Genomic DNA, 25,147 nt, shown 5'->3' on the forward strand with positions numbered 1-25,147 from the left:
AGGAGGCTATTATGACACATGATACAACATAGATGAACCTTAGGACATTATGCTGAGTAAAAGAAGCCAGTTGCAAAAGCACAAACACTGTTAATTTCACTTAAATGATTCCTTAGAGTTGTCAAATTCATAAAGACTGAAAGTGGCATGGTGGTTTCCAGGGGCTGTAGGAGGGATGAATGGAGAATTACTATTTAATGGATACAGACTTTGAGTCCTAAAGATGAAAAAAGTTCTGAAAATGATTTATGGTGAGGATTACTCAATAATAGGAATGTACCTAATTCCCCTGAACTATATATTTTTAAAGGGTTGAAATGATAAATTTTCTGTTATATATATTTCACCACAATTTTTAATTTAAAAAAATCTTCAAATATCTGAAAGCTGCTGCATTAGGCCCCATGGAACAATCTCTGGGGTAAACACATAGACACAGACATAAGTGGTTGTCATCATCATCTCCATTTTATTATTAGTTTTTTAAAGATTTTATTTATTGGAGAGAGAGAGCATGAGTGAGGGAAAGGGTCTAAAGGAGAACAGAGGCAGACTCCCCGCTGAGCAGGGAAGCCAACCACGGGGCTCAGTCTTGGGACCCTGGGATCATGACCTGAGCCAAAGGCAGACCCTTAACCAACTGAGCCACTTATGCAGCATTCATCATTTCCATTTTAGGAGCAAAGAAACAGAGAGGGTCATTTTCAAATTCACAGACCTAGTTAGTATAAATCAGAACTTGAACCCAAGTTGTATGGCTCCAGAGTCCTCACACTTACCACAGAAGGGGCATGTGACATTGATATCTCTCACCTCCTACTTCCAGCCCCCAGGCAAATGTGCATATGAGTCTGCTTTTAAAACACCCATACCAACAACAAATTTACTGTGGATAAATTAGGGAGCAACTACTCACTTTACAAAGCAGCCTGTTGTCATAAGTGAACCATTTTCAATAACAAGCTCCTCCTGGGACAGGTCAACTAGTTAAAAAATCACTAATGACTTCCCAGAAGTACTGGGGCAGAGAAACCCAGCCAACAGGTTAGGATTACTGCCAACTACAGATTAGAACTGTAAAGTATTTCTGGTGTAATGCCCACATTCACAGAAAAACATGATTTTGAAAACTCTGTATGCACAAATGTATTTTCTCTGAATAATGGCTGTGTGTGGAAGAAACTATAGAAGCAGAGGGGCTCTGCACAGTGCCTCCCTAGGGGTCTCCACATGAGCAGAGCTTGCCTCCCAGCCCTTCAGTGCTCCCCTGGCATCACCTGACCTGAAGTTCTGTTGTCATCTTTGGCAGTACCATTAGTTGGTTCAAAGGTATAATACAGGTGACTACCAAATTCCAAGGAGTTGCATATAGGTCTGGTCCTTCTGGAAACAGCGTATCATGAAATCCCAACTAGTTTTGTAAAGGGACTACATACAGAGATGAAGCAGGGTGGAGAGAAGGGTTTCAAAGGGAACCCAGGAAGAATGGGTTCTGGGGAGGAAGAAACTCCTGGTGGAAGAGAAGCAGCTACTGTTAGACACTACACCAGGAGAAGGCAGAAAGGAATTCCTTACCTCTCTATCTTCTCCCCATCAGTCTCCAGCTGGTGTCTTCTGTGGGCAAGCCAGAGAGTAAGGGGGCCCGGGTGATACAGTGTCAGCCCCTCGGGGTACACAGCAGAGTGGGAAGGGGTAGAGAGTACATCAGGAGAACAGGAAATAGAGAATGCAGTATCTCTATCAGAGTTGGGTAAACGGAGTCATTGAAAGGAAAAGTGTAACATGTTTCAGATCAAAGAGGGAAACCTAGAACCAAAATAAGGGTCCCTTTTTCCACTCTGGCCTGATTTTGAGTAGCCTGAAGGCCTACAGAGAATCGTAAAATCTCAGAGGACATCTAATCCCTCAAACTCCTTCCCTGTGTATGGTGATGTTACAACATGGCCCACAGGGGTCCACCTTTCTTCAGAAGCACTGAGGGTGCTTGTGAGGAGGATGACTCAGCATCCTGCCTGGATTCATCAGAGAAGTTTTCATGAATCACTTGTATGGGCGATGTTGTGGGTGTTATTCTTTCAGTGAGTTTGGTACACACACTAAGTGTATCTCTGTTTGATTCATGAAGGTGACTCATCTGAAGAAGTCGACCTGACCATGGTTTATCAGGCAGCTTCTAATGGAGATGTCAATGCTCTGACTTCAGTAATTCGGGAAGACCCTTCCATCCTAGAATGCTGTGACAGTGAAGGTGAGCTATTTATGCATTTTTAATCCTGCAGAATGTTTTGTCCTATTGTTTCCAGAAGGCCTTCAGAGTGAGCAATGTTAATAAAATTATATATGACAGACCACTGATACTGGAGGGACAAGGAGTCTATGGCTGAAGGTCCTTTAGTAGTTCTTTAAATAATGCTCTTGGACACAAATCTACCAATTCTTTTATATCACTTTGTATAATGAAGCCATTTGGTTTGGGTTTACTTTCAACTTCTTTGTATAAATAACTGAAGTAGAAAGGCCCAGTAGTTAAAAAGGGAGTATGGAAAGAGGGCTATTTTTGGTAGCACTGGATGTTGGGAAAGTGTGACTACTGAAGCCAGAAAGCAAAGATTTGCTTTTTAGAAAATGGGAGTAGACGTACTTTTATTCTATTCCTACTGCTAAATATAACTAAAAATCTTAGATGTTGTATATAATATAAACGTAAGAACACTCTAGAGAGTGGGAAGAAAATGACAGACTGGCTAGGACCATGGGACCCAAGGAATGACATGGTGTAAGTTTCCTTGGTTTTCTTTTTCGTCTCTTATGTCCCATACTTTGAGTTGAAGAATCCAACAGCCCAGAAAGGCTAATAATCACAGACCAAAAAAAAACCACCCCAAACCCCAAAAACAAAAGCCTGCTCTCTAACCAAAGAACCAGGAAAGGGACCACAAAGCAAGACAGAAAACTTTTAGACAGTAATGAGTCTACTCCAACCAAACATCACACAAACACACAAACAAGCAAACAAAAACTTGTCACCCTAGCCCTGTCATTTCAGCAAAGACCAAGTAGAGATATTGAACCTCCACCCCAGCTACTGAGCCTCCCTCCCCCTACCTGGCAGGGTGGTGTCAGAGGAAGCCGTTTTGAGAATTAGTATTTTTACCACCACCTAGTAATGAAGATTCTTCTCCCTCAGATGTCAATGGTAGTAAAGTAGGGAACCTGGACTTTTAATATGACCTGGCAATGATGAGGTGGCACACACACACCCCCTTACTTCCCTTGCAGAGCAATGTCAGAGAAAGCCAGCTAAAATGGAGGGTTTAAATAGGATTAGGCAACTCAACACAATACCCCAAACATCCAGGTTTCAACAGAAAATCATTTGTCATATCAATAAACAGGAACACCTCAAACTGACTGAAAAACACAATCGATAGATACCAACACTGAGATAACAGATGTTAGGATTATCTGACAAGGCGCCTTGCTTGACAAGGTGGCTCAGTTGGTTAAGCAACTGCCTCCAGCTCAGGTCACAATCCTGGGGTCCTAGAATCAAGTCCCGCTTCGGGCTCCCAGCTCCACGGGGAGTCTGCTTCTCACTCTGACCTTCTCACCTCTCGTGCTCTCTTTCACTGTCTCTCTCAAATAAGTAAATAAAATCTTAAAAAAAAAAAAAAAAATTATGTGACAGATTTTGAAAAGGCCATGAAAAAAGAAATGCTTCAATGAGCAATTAAAAATGTGCTTGAAACAAAAGAAAAAATAGGAACCCTTAACCAAGAAATAACAGATATAAAAAGAAAATAAAAGATTTTAAAACTAAAAATAATCACAATTTAAAATTCAATAGAAAAGCTCAGCAGCATAATGAGGAAGCAGAGGAAAGGATCAATGAACTTGAAATAGTACGACAGAAATGAGAAATAAGCCAGTCTAAACAACTGAAAGAAAATAGGCCTTAAAAAAAAAAAAAAATCAGGGACCTGTGGGACTGTAACAGAAGTTCTGTCATAGTTTTCTTCTCTTCTATTACTTGCAGAAACTCAATAATGATTTTTAGTCAGTGTACCTGCCCAAGAAGAGCTTGGGAGTTCCTTATCATGACAGCAAAATGTTCTTAAATATATATAAAATGTTTTGTAAAGTGAGTAGTTGCCCCTAATTATCCATAGTAGTTTTGGGGTTTTTTGTTTGCTTGTTTTTAAGTCAGACTTACTAATACATCTGCTTTGGAGCTAGAAATGGAAAATGAGGAGAAACAAATGTTGAATTCCACTTGTGTGATAATGTAAAACCCAGACTCTTTGGGTTCAATCCTAGCTTGTACTGCCCTTGAGAAGAAATGAACATATGACATCTTAAAATTTGTGGGGCACAGCTAAAGCAATACTGAAGGAAAGCACTAAATACATTCTTTATAAAAGAGGAAAGGTATCAGTCAATAATCTAAGTTCTTACCCAAAGAACGTAGAAAAAGAAGAACAAAATAAACCCAAGGAAAGAAATAAGAAAGAAAGAATAGAAATCAATGGAATTGAAAACAGAAAGCAATAAAGAAAATGAATGAAGCAAGGAACTGATTCTTTGAGAAAAATCGTAACATTGACAAAATTCTAGCAATACTGACAGAAAATGAAAGAAGTCACAAACTGGCACTATTAGGAGTGAAACCAAAGATACCACTACAGACCCTGAGGACATCTCACCAATAAAAAGGAACTACAACAAAAAAACTCTATACACATAACTTTGACTATGTTGATGAAATGGATGATTTTCTCAAAAAAGATAAAACCACCACAATTCATCCAGTAGGAAATAGACTATTTGAATTCCCCTTATAACCATTAAGGAAAGTATATTCAAATTTTTTTTTTTTTTTTTTTTTTAGTATATTCAAAATTTTTAAATTCCCAGAAAAAGAAATTTTCAGGCCTACATGGTTTCTCTGGAAACTTCTACAAACTTTTAATTTTTTGTGTGTGGGTTTTCTTTTTTTTAATTTAAATCCAATTAATTAACATATAATTTCAGGGGCGCCTGGGTGGCTCAGCAGGTTGGGCCGCTGCCTTCGGCTCAGGTCATGAGCTCCGAGTCCTCGGATCGAGCCCCGCATCGGGCTCTCTGCTCAGCAGGGAGCCTGCTTCCTCCTCTCTCTCTGCCTGCCTCTCTGCCTGCTTGTGATCTCTCTCAATAAATCTCTCTCAAATAAATAAATAAAATCTTAAAAAAAAAAAACCATATAATTTCAATGTTTTCAGTGTTTCATCAGTTGCATAGAAAACCCAGTGCTCATTCCATCAAGTGTTCCCCTTAATGCCTATCACCCAACTACCCCATACCCCCACCCACCACCCCTCCAGCAACACCCAGTTTATTTTCTATGCATTGAGAGTCTCTTATGGTTTGTCTCCCTCTCTGGTTTCATCTTGTTTTATTTTTTTCCGGGTTTGTTTCTTTTACTAACCAGAATCATGCTGCATGTATCGTTCTTTGATGTGCTTGTTGGTGATGTTCTCAGCCTAGCACACTCCTTTTATCCATTATATATTCCACAGAATTAGTGTCAGTCTTTGGGCTGCTTCATTTGCTGTTATAATCATGCCCACTTTCGTGCACAAACGTGACCACAGGAGCTGGAATTTGAGGAGAAGAGTGTCAGTTTGAGCCCTTGGCAGTCTGAGGTGAAGGTTTGTTGTCTTGGCATTGAGCAGGTAGCAGGCCATGCTTGCCCACTCGGGCAGGAGGGCAGCTGAACTGTGAATTCGGGACCCATGGATGGCAGGGATGTAGCTGGTTTTGCTTTTAACTTTTGTTTTTCTTGGAAACTCTGTCTCTCCTATTCTAAATGAAGAATGGATAGCTGGGTAGAGTGTTCTTGGCTGTAGATTTTTTTTCCTTTTAGCTATTGGAACTGATCATGCCACTTTCTTCTTGCCTACAGAGTTTCTGCTGAAAAACCCACTAATAGCCATATGGGGTTTCTCTTGTATGTCACTGCTTTCCTTTTTCTTGTTGCTTTTAAAATTCTCTCTTTATCACAACTTTCGGCCATCTTACTTACTTTGTGTCTTGGTGCAGACCTCTTTGGGTTGGTTTTGCTGTGCCTCCTGGATCTGGATTTCTCTTTGCTCCCATTCAGAAGTTTTTAGCTATTCTTTCTTTTTCTTTCTTTTCTTTTGTTTTCTTTTTTGTTTTTTTAAAGATTTTATTTATTTAACAGACAGATCACAAGTAGGCAGAGAGACAGGAGGAAGTAGGCTCCCCGCTGAGCAGAGAGCCCGACTCAGGGCTCGATCCCAGGACCCTGGGATCATGACCTGAGCTGATGGCAGAGGCTTTAATCCACTGAGCCACCCAGGCGCCCCACAGCTCTTCTTTCTTTAGACAAATCTTCTGCCCCCTTTTCTTGCTCTTCTCCTTCTGGGATCCCTGTCATGGGACTGTTACCCTTGACAGTGTTGCTGAGTTCCCTGGGTCTATTCTCATTTTGTGTACTTTTTTCCCCTCTCATCTGCTTAACTTGATTACTTTCCATGACTCTGTCCTCCAGGTGGCTGATCCGTTCTTCTACTTCCTCTTGTTTGCTATTTATTACAGGTGATCTATTTTTATTTCCATTTAGTGAGTCCAGTAGATCTAATTGGTTCTTTTTTTATGGCTGCTATCTCTCTCTTTTTTTTTTTTTTTTTAAGATTTTATTTATTTGACAGACAGAGATCACAAGTAGGCAGAGGGGCAGGCAGAGAGAGAGTGGGGGGTGGGGTGGGGAAGGAGGCTCCCTGCCAAACAGAGAGCCCGATGTGGGGCTCAATCCCAGGACCTGGGGATCACGACCTGAGCTGAAGGCAGAGGCTTTAACCCGCTGAGCCACCCAGGCACCCCTGGCTGCTATCACTTGATGGAGGGTCTCATGGAGGTTCTGCACTCCTTCTCAATTCTAGGGAGGATCTTTATGAGTGTTACTTTGAATTCAGTATCAGACATATGTCTTATCTCCATTTTGCTTAGGTCTATTGCTGTGATTTTGTTCTGTTCTTTCATTTGGGACATATTCCTCTGTCTCCTCATTCTGTCTATTGCTGTGTCTGTTTCTCTGTGTTAGGAAAGTCAGCTACATCTCCCACACTTGAAAGTAGAGGTCTAATAAAGAAAGAGGTCCCGCAGTGCCATGTCCTATTCCCCAGAATCTGGCACTTCAGGGGTGTCTCTTCTGTGTGTTCCCATAGGGGTGTCCTACCATTGTGCCAGAGCTGTGTTTGCCTGCAGTCCAGGCTGCAGTGGTGTTAGTGGGCCGGTCAGGGGCTGCCTTGGGCTTGAGTTGAATCAGACCAGGAGTTTACCAGACATGAAGTAGCACCGAACTACAGGCATTTTCCTTGTGTTGTCCCCTGAGAAGCTTTTGGTGGTGGGGGGCCCTGCAGTCAGACTGGCCTGTGGTTCTCCTCCCCTCTGCTTGGGGCGGGACTCACTCTGGAGTGGTGCTGGCCCTCCTCTGGGCTGCTTGCACATTGTTAGGCTTGTGGAAGTGCTTTGATGGGATCTTGCCAAGAGCAATCAGAGGGGTACATCTGCTTTGCTGTGGCCTCTTATCTATGTCAGGCCACCAGTTGCTTTCTGGGTTATTTATGCCAATGCGGGTGCTCTCCAGGTGACCATGCAGCAAGAGGTGCGCCCACGGTCCTCCTACTCCGCCATCTTCCCAGCAATCTCTCCAAACTTTTAAATAATAATATCAATTCTAAATAATCTCTTCCAGAAAAAAATGAGAAGGAAACTTTTCTTGGTTACACTGATGAAGCTAATATTACCCTAATACTGAAACCAGATGGTATAAAAGATGATATTAAAAAAAATGAACCTGAAGACCAGTACTCCTCATAAGATATAGAAAACCTTAGCAAAATATTAGCAAATAAAAGTCATTAATTTGTAACTAGAATTATGTACCATAACCAAGTGGAATTTGTTGTAGGAATTATGTGACTCAGCGTTTCAAAATCAATGTAATCCATCATATTAACCAGCTAAAGAAGGAAAATTTCATGATCATATCAATGAACGCAGAAAAGCATGTGAAAAAAATTTTATACACAGTAGGGATTAAAAACTCATAAAAATAGGAATAGAGGGGTACATCCTCAATTTGATCTATAAAAAAAGAAAGAAAACCCTAGAGCTAACATTTTACTTAATGGTAAAAAATACTGAATGCTTTGTTCTTAAGATCAGGAACAAAGCAAAGATGTTCATTCTTACTTCAGCACAGTGACAGAAGTTCTAGCCAGTGCAAAAAGGCAAGAAAAGGAAATAAAAAGCATATCTATTGAAAATGAAAAAATAAAACAATTCCCTTTTGTACAGCTTGATTTTCTACATAGAAAATCCTAAGGAAGCTACCAAAAAACCTTCTACAACTAGGTGAGTTCAGTGTGGTCAGAAAAACAAATTGTATTTCTATATACCAGAAATGAACACATGGGCATCAAATTAAAACTATAATACCCTTTGGGATGCCTGTGTGGCTCAGTTGGTTAAGTGTCCAGTTCTTGATTTCAGCTCAGGTCATGATCTCAGTGTTGTGGAATCAAACCCTGCATCTGGCTCCATGCTGAGCTTGAAGCCTGCTTAAGGATTTCTCTTTCTTGGGGCACCTGGGTGGCTCAGTCAGTTAAGTGTCTGCCTTTGGCTCAGGTCATGATTCTGGGGTCCTGGGATCAAGTGCCCTTCAGGCTCCTTGCTTGGCAGGGAGCCTGCTTCTCTCTCCCTCTGCCTGCCACTCTGCCTGCTTTTGCTCTCTCCTTCTGTAAAATAAATAAATAAAATCTTAAAAAAAACTTTCTCTCCCTCTGCCCCTCCCCCTGCTTACTCTTTCTCTCTCATAAAAAAAAAAAAAAAAAAAAGCAAACAAAAACAAACAAAACAAAAACCTGTAATACCATTTAAAATCACTCAACAAATCTCTGCTCAGCGGGGAGCCTGTTCCTCCTCTCTGTCCCTCTGCCTGCCTCTGCCTACTTGTGATCGCTCTCTGTCAAATAAATAAACAAAATCTTAAAAAAAAAAAAAAGATTTATATACTGAAAACTATGAAATGCTAATGACAGAAATCAGAGGAGATCTAAATAAATGGAAAGACCTATCATGCTCATGGATTAGAAGACTCAAGATAGTAAGTATGCAGTGCTTTTCAAATTCATATACAGGCTTGATGCAATTTCTATGAAACCCCGGCAAGATTTTTTTGTAGATATACACAGAATTATCTCAAATTATATAGAAAGGCCAAAAAATTAGTAGAGATCAATTCTGAAGAAGAATAAAGTGGGAAGGAGAACTTAGAAGATAGAGGTATAGGAGGAACCCGGGCTCACACCATCCCGTGTTTACTACGTATCATCCATCATCAAGTAAATAAACTGGAGAGTGATCCAAAGATTGGCAGAACAAACTCCACAACTAAATAGAGAATTAGCTGCCTCTGAAAGGTTAGGAAGGTCAGGAAGGTGAGGTGGGGGAAAGCTACCTGTAGGAGGGAGATGCACATGGAGTGTGTACAGAAACAGGCCCTTACACAGGACCTCACACAGGGAAGACCAGTTCCCATAATGTTTCTTATGAAGAGGGGCTGAATTCTGTGAGTTTTTAAAACCAGTGGACTTGGAGCCTAGATCTTTAAAAGTCAGCTGACTCAGCTCTGGGTGAGCCCAGGAGGGCGAGTGATGGCTGGGTTGATACCCTTAACGAGACAGCAGACTATGTGGAGGCAACACAAAAATGGCAGGTTACATAACAGCAGGGGCAAGTGGGAGACAGATCTGCTCATATTGATTTCTGAAAATGAGGGAACTGGCAGGCACCATTTTCCTCCCCTGTCCCCCATCATAAACACAGAGCCACCTGTGGGAGGTGGGGCTGCACAGACACTTATAGCCTTGGCCCAGAGCTCAAGGCACATTTTGTTAAAGCTTCGCACATGCCCTGCCCAGCAGCCAGGAGCACAGCTGCCCCCTGTGCCCCGCCCAGCCACAGCACCCAACCAGAGTGCAGCCCCCAGACAGCCACATGACCCCTGGTGCCAGGGTACAGCTTTCAGCCACCACAGTACTTCAGGAGATCCAGCATAGAATTAATGGCCCAACACACTGCCACACCACTCTGAAGTTCCCCAGTGGGCATTCTCCCTCAGAGCTCCCTGGGTCCCATTAACACCACAGAGCAAACAGCCCACAAAAGGCACAGAGTCAGTGCAGAGGACTGCACTGAAAGGAAAAGTGACTCAGATGCAATAGCAGGTCATAAGCAGCACACATAGGATGTTCTTCTCGAAGGGCCAGGTTCTAGTAAACAGGGGATATCACACTTGCAGGGCACGCCAGGATCTCCTTTTCATAAAGTTACTACTTTCAAGAACTGCTTCCATTGAACATAATATTGGAAATCCCAGCTACAGCAATCATATGAGGAAAAAGGACTAAATGTGTCCAAATCAGTAAGGAAGTAGTAAAACATTTACTATTTGCAGATGACATCATACTTATATAGAAAACTGAAAAGACTCTACCAAAAAACGGTTAGAACTGATACATGAATTCAGTGACGTTGCAGCACAACGGACAGAAATCTGGTGCTCTTCTCTCACCAATAATGAAGCACCAGAAAGCGAAATTAAGGTAGCAGTCCGATTTGCAACTCCACCAAAAACTGTGAGACACTTAGGAATGAACTTAACCAAAGAAATGAAAGACCTGTGCTCTGAAAACTATAAAATACTAATGACACAAAGAAATGGAAAGCCATTCCATGCTCATGTACTTACTGAAAGAACAAGTATTGTTAAAATGTCCATACTACTCAAAGCAATCTACACATTTAACACAATCCCTATCAAAATACCAGCAGCATTTTTTTACAGAACTAGAGCAAACAATTCTAAAAATTTGTATGGAACCACAAAAGACCCTGAATAGCCAAAGCAATCTTGAAAAAGAAAAACAACGCTGGAGGTATCGTAATTCTGGACTTCAGTTATATTACAGAGCTGTAGTAGTCAAAATAGTATGGTACTTGCACAAAAGTAGATATACAGCTCAACAGAACAGAAGAGAAAACACAGAAATAGACCCACAACTATATGGTCAATTAATCTTCAACAAAGCAGGAAAGAATATCCAATGGGAAAGGGATAATCTCTCCAACAAATGGTGTTGGGAAAACAAGACAGCAACAAGCAAAAGAAAGAAACTGGACCAGTTTCTCACACCATACACAAAAATAAATTCAAAATGGATTAAAAACCTAAATGTGAGAACCGAAGCCATAAAAATCATGACAGAGAACTTCTTTGACTTTGGTTGTAGCAACTTTTGTCTAGATGCATCTCCTAAGGCAAGGGAAACAAAAGCAAAAATAAACTATTAGGATTACAACAAAATAAAAAGTTTCTGAGAGTGAAGGAAACAATCAACAAAACTGAAAGGCAACCTATGGAATGGGAGAAGATATTTGCAAGTGACATCTCTGATAAAGGGTTAGTGTGCGAAATATATAAAGAACTTATAAAACTCAACACCTAAAAACAAATAATGCAGTTTAAAAATAGGCAGAAGGCATGAACAGATATTTCTCCAAAAAAGGCATACACATGGCCAACTGAGAACTGAAAAGATGTTCATCATCACTTATCATCAGGGAAATGAAAATCAAAACTACAATGTGGTATCACCTCAGACCCATCAGAATGGCTAAAATCAACAACACAAGATACAACAGATGTTGGTTAAGAATGTGGAAAAATAGGAACCCCCATGTGTTGTTGATGGGACTGCAAACTGATGCAGCCATTGTGGGGAAAAAGTATGGAGTTGCCCCAAAAAGTTAAAAATAGAACTACCCTATTGCCCAAAAAAATACAGAAACACTAACTCAAAGGAATACATGCCCCTATGTTTATAGCCTTATTGACAGTAGCCAAGATATGAAAGCAGCCCAAGTTTCCATGAATGTGTAGAGAAGATGTGATTGATTTTATGTATCTATATCTATTTCTATTTCTATGTCTGTATCTATATCTATATACAGTGGAATATCATTCAGCCATAAAAAAGAATGAGATCTTGCCATTTGCAACAATATGGATGGAGCTAGAAAATATAATTCTAAGCAAAATAAGTCACTTAAAGACAAACACTATATGATTTCACTCATATGTGGAATTTAAGAAACAAAACAAATGAGCAAAGGGGAAAAAAAGAGAGATAAACCAAGAAACAGACTTTAACTTATAGAGAACACACTGATGGCTACCAGAGGGGAGATAGGTGGAGGGTTGGGTTAAAAATGTGATGGGAATTAAGGAGGGCACTGGTTGTGATGGGCACTGGATGATGTACGGAAGTGTTGAATCACTATACTGTATACCTAAAACTAATATCACAGTGTTTATTAACTAGCTGGAATTAAAACTTAAAATGTTGGGGAACCTAGGTGGCTCAACAGATTGAGCCTCTGCCTTTGGCTCAGGTCATGATCCCAGAGTCCTGGGATTGAGCCCCGCATTGGGCTCTCTGCTCAGCGGGGAGCTTTCTTCCCTTCCTCTCTCTCTGCCTGCCTCTCTGCCTACTTGTGATCTCTGTCTGTCAAATAAATAAAAATAAAAATGTTTAAAAAAAAAAAAAGAATAAAACAGGAGGAATCAGTCTGCCAAATTTCAAGATTTATTCTAATGCTACAGAAATCAAGACTGTGGTAATGGCTGAGGGATGCACACATGGATTAATGGAAAAGACCAAAAAATTCAGAAATAGACTCACACAAATATACTCAACTGATCTCTGACAAAGGTGCAAATGTAATTCAATGAAAGCCAGCCTCTTCAACCAACAGGCGCTAGACCAATTCAACACCCACAAACAGAAAAAGGAATCGAGATGGAGGGAGGGACAGTAGGGATTAGCGCGGGAAGAAAGAAGGGAAAGAGGAGAGGGAGGAAGATATAAAGAAGGAATGATTGCAACTATTTAAGACATAGTGCTTCACTGCTGCTTTTACCCAAAGAGCATTGGAAGGGAGAGATCTGCAGAGCAACTGGGTTGCCAGGGCAGTCTTTTGGTGAGAACAGCAGTCCCTCCATTTGTCCTAGGATCTCCTAGGGTCATAGCTTGCAGTTCACTAGAAGAAGGTGTGAATCACCAACAAAAATGCTTGTAAACACGCCTCACGTTAGCAAGGGACTGTGTCTGAGATTTGGTTTCTTCATGTGAAGGAGTGTGACGCACCTGGATTCTGCCTTACCAGCCTGGCTTGTTCCCAGAAACCTACAGGTTGTTTACAATGTGTAATTTCATCTGTTTTTGTTCAGAAAGAAAAGACATGAAGAACCAAATGCCTTGGCTTATATTAATAACCAAAACAGAGAAGTATTTCAATAAGGGTGGACCCTTTTCTTTCGATTGTGTGCAAGCTAAGGCTAGGCTGCCCTTTATCACCCACCACCTCTAATAAAAGTGGGCTAGACCCGTCTGCCTGGCTGGAGTTGCTTTCCAGACACTTCCAGATCCTACATTGTTCAAACCAAGTCAGGATAAACCTGCCTATTATGTCCCAAGTCATGCTAATTCTCAAGGTAGTAATGAGGAATTTTTATCATTGGCACAAAATGTTTTAATCACCCATTACTGAAAAATAATAGAAGATTTAACAGAACCAGAAAAAAATACATAGTTTGTATTAATGTAGCAATAATGATCTTCATTTCTCTCCTGTCCCATGTAGCTCAGCAGCTGCGTTTGTGTTGAGAGCAGCTCATTTATCTGCAAAGAGCACATATATGGGCAAATAAACTTTGCCCATATATTTCACAAGTCAAATATTATTAAAGACTGTTGAAATGTCTCCTTCCAGGATGTACACCCTTGATGCATGCGGTTTCTGGACGTCAAGTGGACACAGTGAAGCTGTTGTTGAAGATGGGGGCCAATATTAACATGCAGGATGCTTATGGTCGCACAAGTCTGTGCCTGGCAACCTATCTGGTAGCAATCATGTCTTTGGTGACTGTCAGGGGACTGGGGAGGGCTAAATGTGTTGTTACGGGGTCCCTCTTGCAGGAGAAGTATCTATCACAGCTCCAAGCTCAGTATACAAATGTATTTACTACGGATGTATATAAATTTAGGCAAATGACTTTACCTCCTTCCTTATTTGTAAAATGTAGTAAAAAATAGTATCCTACATTTATCACAAGTGAAAGAGAAACACATGTGTAACCACCCAGAGCATAGTGAGTAAAAACGTACTTGTTGGTTCTGAATAGTGACCACTGGTTTCAAGTATATTCAGTGATTTTCTGATTTCTTTTCCAAAGAAAAAAAGAAAACCACATACACACAGTTCCAGGAAATGTTGCAAAATGATAAAAATGTTTCAACCCCTCCCCCACCAGAAGGTCTGTTTTCAAAAACTAAAACTTAGGCAACTGAAAAATTTGTCCAGCATGCCTTTCTTTTGGGTCTCCCGGTCGTATTTTTTCCTTTTAATCAGAGATTTTGCTGACTTGGACATTAGAAGCTAAAACCAGATTTAATACTTTAGGAAACTGCAATATTTGACTGAACAACATTTGCTTCTCCTTAAGACATATATTATTGGTCAATTCAAAACGATGTTCAATATTAGAACCTATGAGTGTGCTCTCACTGAAAGAATTCTTTCCAGAATTTCCAGAACCAAAAGGTTCGTTTTTCATTATCTTTCTTTTCCATTCATTTAATAACATTTTGATTTTCACTGCTTCCAGTATTGTGAAGGAAAATCAGTCACTCTCATTGGACCAAGCAGTCTTCAAGTTTAACTATACAGGAGCAGAGGAAGGCAGGAGAGAGAGTTATATATATTACTCTTCATTATAATAGTTTCACCTACTTATATGTCTACTTATAATTGAATGAGTAACCCCAATGGCTCTGGATGAATATAGGAGGTGTTCTCCTTAGCCAAACTTTGTTATCAGTAGAGTTGAGTCAGTTACTTAAAGTAGTGTAGAACAGAAATGGAGGGAGGACTAGCTGGCTATTTTATTTGCCCTCTGAAATGAGAGATAGTGGGGAAATGGCCCATTGTAAGGACGAACCAGGAAGGCAACAAGCATGAGGTGCAGCAGTATCATTCCCAGTCTGGAGGATGAGTGGACAGCAGGGAGTTTACATGAATTTTCTTGGGAGAAACACAGCTATAGGGAAATCTTAGAGGGTCCTGGTAGTAGCCCCGTATTCAGCATCAGAAAAATCAGCCAACGAGATGGCAGGGTCCCACCCTTTGGATTAGGGCTCAGGTTAGGATTCTAGACACTGGGAGAAGACAGATTAGGATAAGCAAAATATTACTCTTGTAGTTCCTAGAAAGGAAACTTAGAAAAGTGGACCAAAGCTTGCTTATCAGATATAAACTGAGGCACAGAGTGAGCCTGGAACTCAAGAGTGACATAGGAGCCCAATTTTTGGAATTGGACCATGGCACCTGGGTGAGACCATTGACAAGCATGATTTGGAGCTAAGCCCATAGAATGACAGGCTACAGTTACCATGCACCACATTTAGCCCTAGGAATTCAGTATTCAAGTGGAAAACAGCAAGAAAGAAATGGGGAATGGGAGACAGAGGAGAGAGTCTAGGAAACTCAGGAAGCCACACCTCAAGACCATCAGCCATACGTTGAAGTGCTGAAATTAACCACTTAACCACTTCAGATCAGTGAGACATGGTTTTAGCCACACTGAAGAAAAGAAAGAAAATTGGAGAAAGTTTGTTGGTCTGTGTTATACCAGGCTGTGTTATTTAATGACACAGTTGCTCTGTATTTCAGGGTTGGCTGGAAGGCTGTGTGAGTCTGCTTAGAAATGGTGCCAAGCACAATATCCCAGATAAAAATGGCCGTCTGCCGCTGCATGCTGCCACTGCTGAGCCCGATGTTAGGTAAGTAGCCAGGTTCACACAATGCTCACGTTGGCAGGAACTTAACTTGGATTAGAATGTCACTTAATCAGCCTCGGTGGTGAATAAAAACAAAACCTGTCCATTTTTTTTTTTTTTTGAAGTTGTAGCAGATAGGACCACATTTCAGTATAAATCAAAATATCCTGGAAGAATCTTAAACTCTTATCTCAAATCCCCTCCTACTTCAATAAAACCCTTTTCTCCTAATCTCTGATTTAAGAAATGCTTATTTTTTTATTATCTGAATTCACTTATTCATTCAATCAGGCAGTTATTGATTCAATAAATCTTGAGTGCTTAATAATAGACCAAGTGCTATTCTATGCCGTAGGGGTTCCCATTAAGCACGACAGGGTCTCTGACCTTAAAGAGCTCATATTCTAGTGAAAGTGTTAAGTGGCATACCAGTAAACAAATAAAGAGGGTAATTTCAAAATAAATAGGATAATTTCAGATAGTGGGGAGGGGAATGGAAAAGCACTGACTGGGCATAAAGATTAATGTCTAAAGTCAGAGTCATGCCAAAATTCCTCTTTAAGATTTCTTTCTTTCTTTCTTTCTTTCTTTCTTTCTTTCTTTCTTTCTTTCTTTCTTTCTTTCTTTCTTTCTTTCTTTTAGAGGGAGAGACTGAGCAGAGAGAGGGGCAGAGAGAGAAGGAGAGAACCCCCAAGGAAACTCCCCACTGAGTGCACAGCCTGATGAGGGACTCATCCCAGGACCCTGAGAGCACAAACTGAGCCAAAATCAAGAGTCAGACACTTAACTGAGCCACTCAGGTGCCCCAGAGTCATGCTTAATGTTTATGGGTTGGAAGGAGGCAAGGGACCCAGCAAAGCAGAGTGAGACAGAGAAACAAGTGGGTTAGAAAGAGAACCAGGCCTCTGAGCCGCTGGGAACTGCATGAAGAAATATACTCAAGTAAGCTGGATGGTCAAAAGGGTCACATTTTTGTAAGACAATTGAGCAACAAAGGAATAAGTTTTGTCCAGACCAAGTATAGCTTCCCCAATCCTCTGTGTCTTAAGGCCTCAGTCTATAATCTTTTGAAAGCCCTTGGAGCACCTAATAACAGCATTTCCCACTGTGGAATCAGCAACATTCTGGGCACTTCCTTAACTTCTGCAGAACAGAACATGCCTCTGACAGGAATTTAGCATTCCCCAGAGGTAGGCGCAGACCAGCACCACAGGGGGGCATTCTGGGAGACTCATCCCCTAGACCCTGTATCCAGAACTAAAACTAAAGCTCTGTGTGTGTGTGGGGGGGTGGTTCATGAGACCAAGGTCGAGAGGTTAACAGGATTTCTTCATTTCATTCTGTTTTACACTAAAAGGGTTTGGGAAATTCCAGAACTATTCCCAACCAAGCACTACCTCTTGTTATCATTGGATTATATCCAGGAATAATAATTAAAAAAAAAAAACCTAGGATTTACTCAAAGCCCAACAAAACAAGGAAGTTTAGAGAAGAAACAGCAAGCTCAGAGCTAACAATCAGTAGACATCATAAGGGATAACTCCTTTTTGATGAGTCGGGAAAAAGAAAGAATGACTTTTCTGGACAACCCACAAAAATATTTAGTTACAAAATCACACTGTTTTCCTAAGAATAATCTTAAAAATATATATATTTAAAATGTGCCTTTAAGACTCTTCTGCCAGGGCGCCGGGGTAGCTCAGTGTGTTGGGCCTCTGCCTTCAGCTCAGGTCATGATCTCAGGGTCCTGGGATGGAGCCCCACATTGGGCTCTCTGCTCAGTGGGGAGCCTGCTTCTCCCTCTCTCTCTCTGCCTGCTGCTCTGTCTACTTGTGAGCTCTCTCTCTTTTTCTGTCAAATATATATATATATATATATATATATATAATTTTAAAATATTATATATATTAATATATATTATAAAAAATATAAATATATATATTAAATAATATATATATAATATATATATAATTTTAAAATATTATATATATTAATATATATTATAAAAAATATAAATATATATATTAAATATATATATATATATATATATATATATATATATATATATATTTTTTTTTTTTTTTTTAAAGACTATTCTGCCTTGATTGGCTCTACTTCATTCTGCCTGCCTCACCCAGTGGTCATTTCAAAATCTGCCTGACTCTGGAAGAGAAATGACTGCTTTTCCTTATCGTGATTATAGCTTTTGTAACACATTAAACCCAAAGCGTCCATGTTTTAACACAGGAAGAGCTTTGTCCAATGTAGCCATCCTGGGTTGGGGGGGATTCCCTCTGCATGGTAACTCAGGGATCTAAGTTACTTCCATTTTGTGACTCCACCATCCTCTAGGATCAAAGAATTCTTCTTTGTTAAGCCTGGGAATGGGAAAAGAGTAATGTGGAGATAACCCTCTTATTTCTTTAAAATTTCAGCCTTTGATACAATTCACGTCTGCTCACATTCTTTTAATAAAGATTAGTCATTTACCATACTGGTCCCATACCACACATAGGTATAAGGAGCACTTGGGAATATAGAATAGAATCCACCTCCTAGCAGTGACTCCAGTCCAAAAAAGGAGGTCATGAATTTTGGTGAAAAGCTCTCTCCATCATCATGCCATTGCACCTGAGGGGCGAACCAAGACTTGTCAGTCAAAATCACACTCAAGGTCAATTTGGTCAGTTGATTGGGCTCATCATCTCAAATCACTGCAGTAATGAATTGAAAACCAATCCAACTGTACTTCCTCTTTCATGGACATATTAGTCTATTTCTTATTATGCCCAGCAGTGGCTCTAGACTCTCTAGGATTTATATTACATCACTATAACAGATAACACAGAGTTGTGGTTTCCCCTTCTCTTGAAATTATACCTAATGACCCAACCACCACCTTCAGAAGAGGGGAAGCCAGAAAAATAAACATCCTTCTGTGTCCTGACGATACAATGTTATTGTCCTAAATGGACACTTAGCTGATTCTGAAAGATGAAATCCTACTTTGATTATGATAATAGTAGCTGTGGTAACTAGGAAAGCCCAAAGGTTAAGATTAACTACTGCAAAACCAAAACATCATTTCTGGTAAATGTTCTTCAGAAATGAATTGGGTTAAACTTCAACAATCAATATAGCAAAGCAACTGGCTTTGTTACATAGAGAACGTTTAGAAACTAGTTTGCCTTAAAAAATTCTCTATGGAATTATGTTGCTTAAAATTAGGTATTTTATCATTGTTTTATGAGAAAAAATACAGGCACAGGGTATTTGATAGCATCTGCATTCAGTGTTTTAAGCAGAAAGTAGCCAAGCCATGCTCTCTGGCATGAAATTTGGCCTCTTTCTTTCTTCCATCTTTCAAAAACTGTAATTGTTTTCTGGAAAAAAGAGAAAAAAATTGGTCTGGCTTGTGGGTACTTTCTAATCCTACAGACATAATGTAGAAGTAGTGACCTTCCATTAGGCCATGCAAACCTGTTTGCTTAATTTTCCTAAGTGGATACAACTTAAGGCTGGTTCAGGCTAACCACTAAAGTATATAAATCTGCATTTATAATGATGAAGAAAAGGAGGACAAACATCACTGATTATTTACCATGTTCTGAGCAAGGTTCTGAGTGTTTTCCATGCATTATCTCATCTAATCTTGACTACACCTTTATGTCATAGGTATCTCTATCCCCATTTTATGGCGAAGGAAGCTGAGGCACTAAGAAGAGAATTTATTACCTAGTGCATGTGTAAGGATAAGTAACCTGCCCAGGGGGCCTGTTATGTTCCGAGAATCCACTGCTGCCGACCCTATAGAATGTATTTTAATTGCCACATTCTGTCATTAAGCCCTACCTTCAAAAACTTTACGAAATTCCTTATTGTCTCAGTGTCAGGAAATACTTTGTCACAGCATCTAAAAAAAATGAAAAACCACAAAAAGGATTTCTACTAAAGAAGGAACTGCTTCTCCTGATAAATTATTGATTTTTACTATGTGGAAGCTGTGACTTGTGTTTTTCTCTCTGTGTGTTTAAAAAACCCATAGCCCAATTTGTGTCCCACCTTTGGCACACATGTAGGACCATAATTGCATTGTCTTTTCTTGTTCTCTTTTTGCCCTTGTTTTCACTTTGCTTAGTTTCTTCATTTGTAATCTTGTTTTACTATTATCTGAAAACCACCTAAAATCCTTTTTGGATTGAGGTAAAGGGTGGCCAGGCATGGAAGATCTGGAGTCAGACTGACTGAGTTTGAATCTGGTCTACCTCTTAAGACCATATTAACATGACAAAGTTCAGCTAACTTGCTTTCCTTCAAGGTATGAATAATACAATATTTATCTCATAGTAAAAAGGTAGAAGTAAATGAGAAAACATGTGAAAAGCACTGAACTCTGTCAATCATCAGTGTTCAGTAAGTGTTGGTTATATTGATGATAGTAGCGATAATTGTGATGCAAGATGGATAGAAATAAAGAAATACTATAGATCAGTGCTAAAGAACAAATTCCTGCTATTGTCACCTCACCAGTTCTCACCCCCGTCTTCTTTACCTTAGCACACACAGGTCCACAAAAAATATACCCATTTTTGCATTGGGACGAGTTGTTTGCTCTACCCTTCAGAGATTTTCTAGCTGGGCTAAGCATCAAATTGACATGAGACAGATTCACAGGTAAAACTAAAAGTTAGTAGCATGTGTACTGGGAATCCACACAGACATGGAAATTCCAAAGACAGTCAAGAAACATGAGGATAACCTAAGGAAAGGGGTTGGGATCTGAGCATAGGTATGGGGAAGACGACCATGAGAAGAAATATGAGAGGACATATTTGGAAAACAAAGATTGCCCTATTAGGCAGGACGTTTCTTAGGTGAAAGGGAATCTCTGTTAATAGCTCTCTTCCAGGTAGAGGCAGGCAGTTGAAGGGGAGCAAAAGAGCTCTTTCCCCTACTGAGTTTTGATTCCTTTAAACTCAAAATAATGTCCATGCCAAAGTAGACCATCTTGGGGTGGCCTTCCCTTGGCCTCTGCAAGACTGTTGCTAGTCTTTAGAATCCAAAGATCAACTCAACCATTCAGCTCCCCTGCAACTCCCTTCCCCACCTTGCTGGTGCACATTCATCTCTACTTGTCCCCTGATCATATGTACAGGCCACGTTGTGTCCTTAAACTCAGGTATTGATACTCATTTTAAAAATCTGATAACCCTCAGATTTCCAAATAGCATGCTCCTTCTACTCAGTGCTCAACTGGAGGTTATTTAGAGTGAAGCCTCAGACAGTAGCTGCTTATAAACAAGCCAGGGGGTCACCTCCATTAGCCCTGTGTTCCCAGCAAGATTCTGTGATGGAAACAACTCACAAACAAACCAACAAGTTCCAATACACAGCCTTAGCTAAGCTGCAGCTCAGTGGGGATTTAAACTGATGGAGGAATAAGGGATTTATAATTATGAACAGGAAAGCAAGGTGGTGGACAAAAGCAAAGGAGTGCAGGTTTTATCTCATGGTTCCCTTTTCTGCTTTGAACTCTCAGTTCTCAGTAGGTCCACGTTCTCTCCCTTTCAGCTCGCCATGGCTTTTCTTGCTTCCTTGGCTTGGAGATTCAGAGGGCACCGCGTGAAAGTGGGTTAAGATGAAGCTCCAAAGAGAAAGGAGCTGTGTTTGTACAGCGCTGCACATACTAGCATTGGAAGGCGAGCAATGATTTCTTCTGAATGCAGCCACAGGGCTCACAGCACAGTCTTTTTCATGGTCTCCATGGTTACTGGCACAATCTTTTTTTTCCCCCCTGCCGGAGTGCCAGAGGCTCTGCCTCTTTTCATGGCTCTTGATGACAGACAGAGGGAAGAAGGAAATTATTTCTTTGGGATCCTTTCTCGAGTTGCCAGGTGATGTATACTAGTCTGTGGGTGGGTGCTGTATTACAGCATACTCCCCACGTCAGCAGCTTTAGGAACAGGAGGGCAGACAGCTAACTTAGGGACCCTTTTCCCCAGCCATCACTGTGCTGGTCAGATCCAGGGCTGTGAGCCCAAGGAGCCAGCAAAATAGAGAAGCCCAAAGAGGCAAGCCGCTCCCACTTGAGCATACATCTAGTTGATCTCCGGCCTCCCAATCACCTAGGGGGTTCCCCAAACATAAAGAGTAGGTATTTTAAAAAAATTATTAAATTAGGGATGCCGGGGTGCCTCATTTGGTTGAGAGTCCAACTTTTGGTTTTGGTTCAGGTCATGATCTCAGGGTCATGAGATCAAGCTTCACATGGGCTTGATGCTGGGTATGGCGCCTGTTTGAGATTCTCTCTCTCCCCTTCTGCCCACCTACCACACTCTCTCTCTAAAAATTATTAAATCAGGGGCTCCTGGATGGCTCAGTGGTTTAAGCCTCTGCCTTTGGCTCAGGTCATGATCTCAGGATCCTGGGATCGAGCCCCATATCAGGCTCTCTGCTCAGCGGGGAGCCTGTTTCCCTGCTCTCTCTCTCTCTGCCTGCCTCTCTGCCTGCCTCTCTGCCTACTTGTGATCTCTATCAAATAAATAAATAAAATCTTTTAAAAAATAAAAATAAAAATTATTAAATCATAGAGAACTTGTAAATGTCATTCTAAGTGTTTTTTATGTATTGACACACTTAAAATCACAACAGATCTTTAAGTAGTAGGTGTTATTATTACTTCTGTTTCAAAGGTAAGAAAATACGGGCACTGAGAGTTTCCTAGCTTGCCTAAGTTTACTGGCTGGCTGGTAATGGAGCAGGGATTCCAATGGAGGCAGTCTGGCCCTAGCATCTGTTGTCTTACCACTCATCATGCTGCCTGTCTGGGAGTGCTTCTGCTGGGTGTTTACCTACTGTCCTGCTACCTGGGATGAGGGAGGCTTTGTGCTTCTCCCTAGAGAATTGAGAATAGGACAGAGCTGGTGCTTAGAGGAGACTAGTTTGGGGGTTCTGGGAGAAATACTCCTGAGCCACCTTAGCACAGAACGAGGGCTCTGAGAAAACAAAACTAAGAGGTCTGCAAGTCCTCTGGTAATTAAGACAGATGTGGGACCTGCTACTGGCAGATTACCCCTGTACCATCACGGAAGCCCCAGGCCGGGAACCAAATACCTGCTTTCTAGTCTAGGCTGGATCACCACCAAGGCAATGCAGGATGGCCCTACAAGGTTGGGGCTCAAGTCATTTGCTCTGCCAAAAAGAGAGAGAGAACGAGCATACTTATCTGTAAATTTGTGTCCATCTTTGAAAATCAATGACTCTTTGTCCATCTTTGAAAATCAATGACTTAGGAATCAAACTGTATGAAGCAAGAATAGATTGGCATGTATCTATCAAGGTCCTAAGAGGGAAGTTGTGGAATAGGAGAAGGTAACTGTACAAAGCTTCATGGAAGACTACTGAAAATTAACTAATGGGAGATGGTAACATAATTCCCCACTTCACATTCCCCTCCACCACCATCCCGCCCCAAAACAAGAAAATGTTCCACCCCTAGGCCAGAGGGACAAGAAAGGGAGCTATTATTGGCCCTGCTGAGAACTCTGCCTGGAGAAGAGGGTCCACCTATGAGGAGCCCTGGTTTTTGGTATAAGAAAGAAGTCAGAAGAGGAAGTGGCTTCCCTCCTCTCTCCTGTCAGCTCTCCTGGCCAAACTCAGAGAGAAGTCAGAGCCTGCATGATAAAGACATTGCAGGGTAGCAAATGGATTTAAGCAGCAAACAGAGAAATATTCAGGTAGTGACAAGAGGTCTTGCCCTCTCTTCCCTCATTCCCATCTGGTCAGAGCCTAACTTCCTTCAGTGTGATCGCTGCTCTGGGGCAGTCCCAGGAGATGCCGTCTAGCTACATATGATCTCAGTTTGCTCAGGGTTAGCTGAGGATAACCAGACTGGACCACAGCTGACCTCTTGCTTTTCCCTCCTACTCTCCCCCCACACTTCAGACCAAATGAGCCATAGAGCTTAAACAATGGCCAGTGAAGAGAGAGAAGAAAGTCTGTTGCCAGTTGCCTTCCAGCCTTATAAAGAAACTATAAGAGAAAATATATCCAGGAATGAAATGTAATTATGAAGATAAAAACAGCATTATCCATAAGTGCAATTATTTTTATAGCCTCATCCCACTAGATGGAGGAATTTTAGAATTTAGAAAGCTTGCATTTAGAGACCTTGTTCAAGTCACTGTACTAAGAGCTTTATGCCTGTTTCATTATTCAGTCCTTACCACGTGATCCCCATGCCATTATCGCTGTGATAAACGTGAGGATACAGAAGCTCAGAGAGGTCATGCAGAATTAAATCACAGCATTATCCCAGCTCCCCAAAAGACAGTGATAAGACTAGATTTAAACCATGGGCTTCTTGATTATTTTACCTCCACAGCGAATAACTAGAAGGGTATCCCTAATTAAGCTCTGTTACATTTACCACTAATGGAACATGGAACTTTCTCTTCTATTGCAGATAGCAATTTAACACTCAGGACTACATGGCATCTAAGCTGAGACACAATGAAAATCTGAGGGAAAGCCTAACCCATTTCATTTCTTCAAATAATTCTTCCAAAATTAATTACCTTCACTGTCTCCCCATAGACGATCCTTTATCATCTTGACTGGGTATATTAGTTTGGTAGGACTTCCCTAACAGAGTAGCATAGACTGGATGGCTGAAGCAACAAAAATGTATCTTTTCAAATTTCTGGAGGTGGAAGTTTACCCTTGGCTTGCAGAGAATCACCTTCTTGCTGCCTTTTGACATAGTCTTTCTCTATGATCCCCTACCCCTTGGTGTGTTTCTGCTGTGCCCTAATCTCTTCTTCTGAGAACATCAAGTCAAATTATGAGTCCCTAACCACTACACTCAGCCACTTCTCTCCCACAGTGCTGACCTGGATTAGGATCTGCCCTAATGACTTCATTTTAACTTAATTACCTCTTTAAAGGCTCAGTCTCCAAGTACAGTCACATTTTAAGGCACTGGAGGTCAGAGCCTTATTAATTTGGAGGGGGAAGGGACAGAATTCAGTTCATAGCAATGAGTATCCATTGATTAATTCATTCAGTACCTGTCTCGGTGGTTTTCATTCCTGTTTACCAGAATTTCCTGAACAAGCCCTTTTCAACTCTGAAAGCTGAGCTCTCCAGACCTACTGAGTCAGAAACCCTGAATATAGAATCCA

At 40.9% G+C, this 25,147-nt stretch overlaps 1 protein-coding gene across 14 annotated transcripts in view; it reads left to right on the forward strand.

Annotated features, from left to right (window-relative positions):
• ANKRD55 (ankyrin repeat domain 55) overlaps positions 1-25,147 on the forward strand; it is a 290,232-nt gene that overhangs the window by 221,718 nt on the left and 43,367 nt on the right. For all 14 annotated transcript variants that reach the window (XM_082725966.1, XM_082725965.1, XM_082725964.1 and 11 more), the window contains 3 exons: positions 2,126-2,248; positions 13,900-14,030; positions 15,859-15,968. In XM_082725966.1, the coding sequence (XP_082582092.1) occupies positions 2,126-2,248; positions 13,900-14,030; positions 15,859-15,968 (364 nt within the window). The remainder of the gene's footprint in view (positions 1-2,125; positions 2,249-13,899; positions 14,031-15,858; positions 15,969-25,147) is intronic.

Source organism: Mustela nivalis, assembly GCF_964662115.1.
Source record: "Mustela nivalis genome assembly, chromosome: 3".
In the NCBI taxonomy this organism is placed as follows: Eukaryota; Metazoa; Chordata; class Mammalia; order Carnivora; family Mustelidae; genus Mustela; species Mustela nivalis.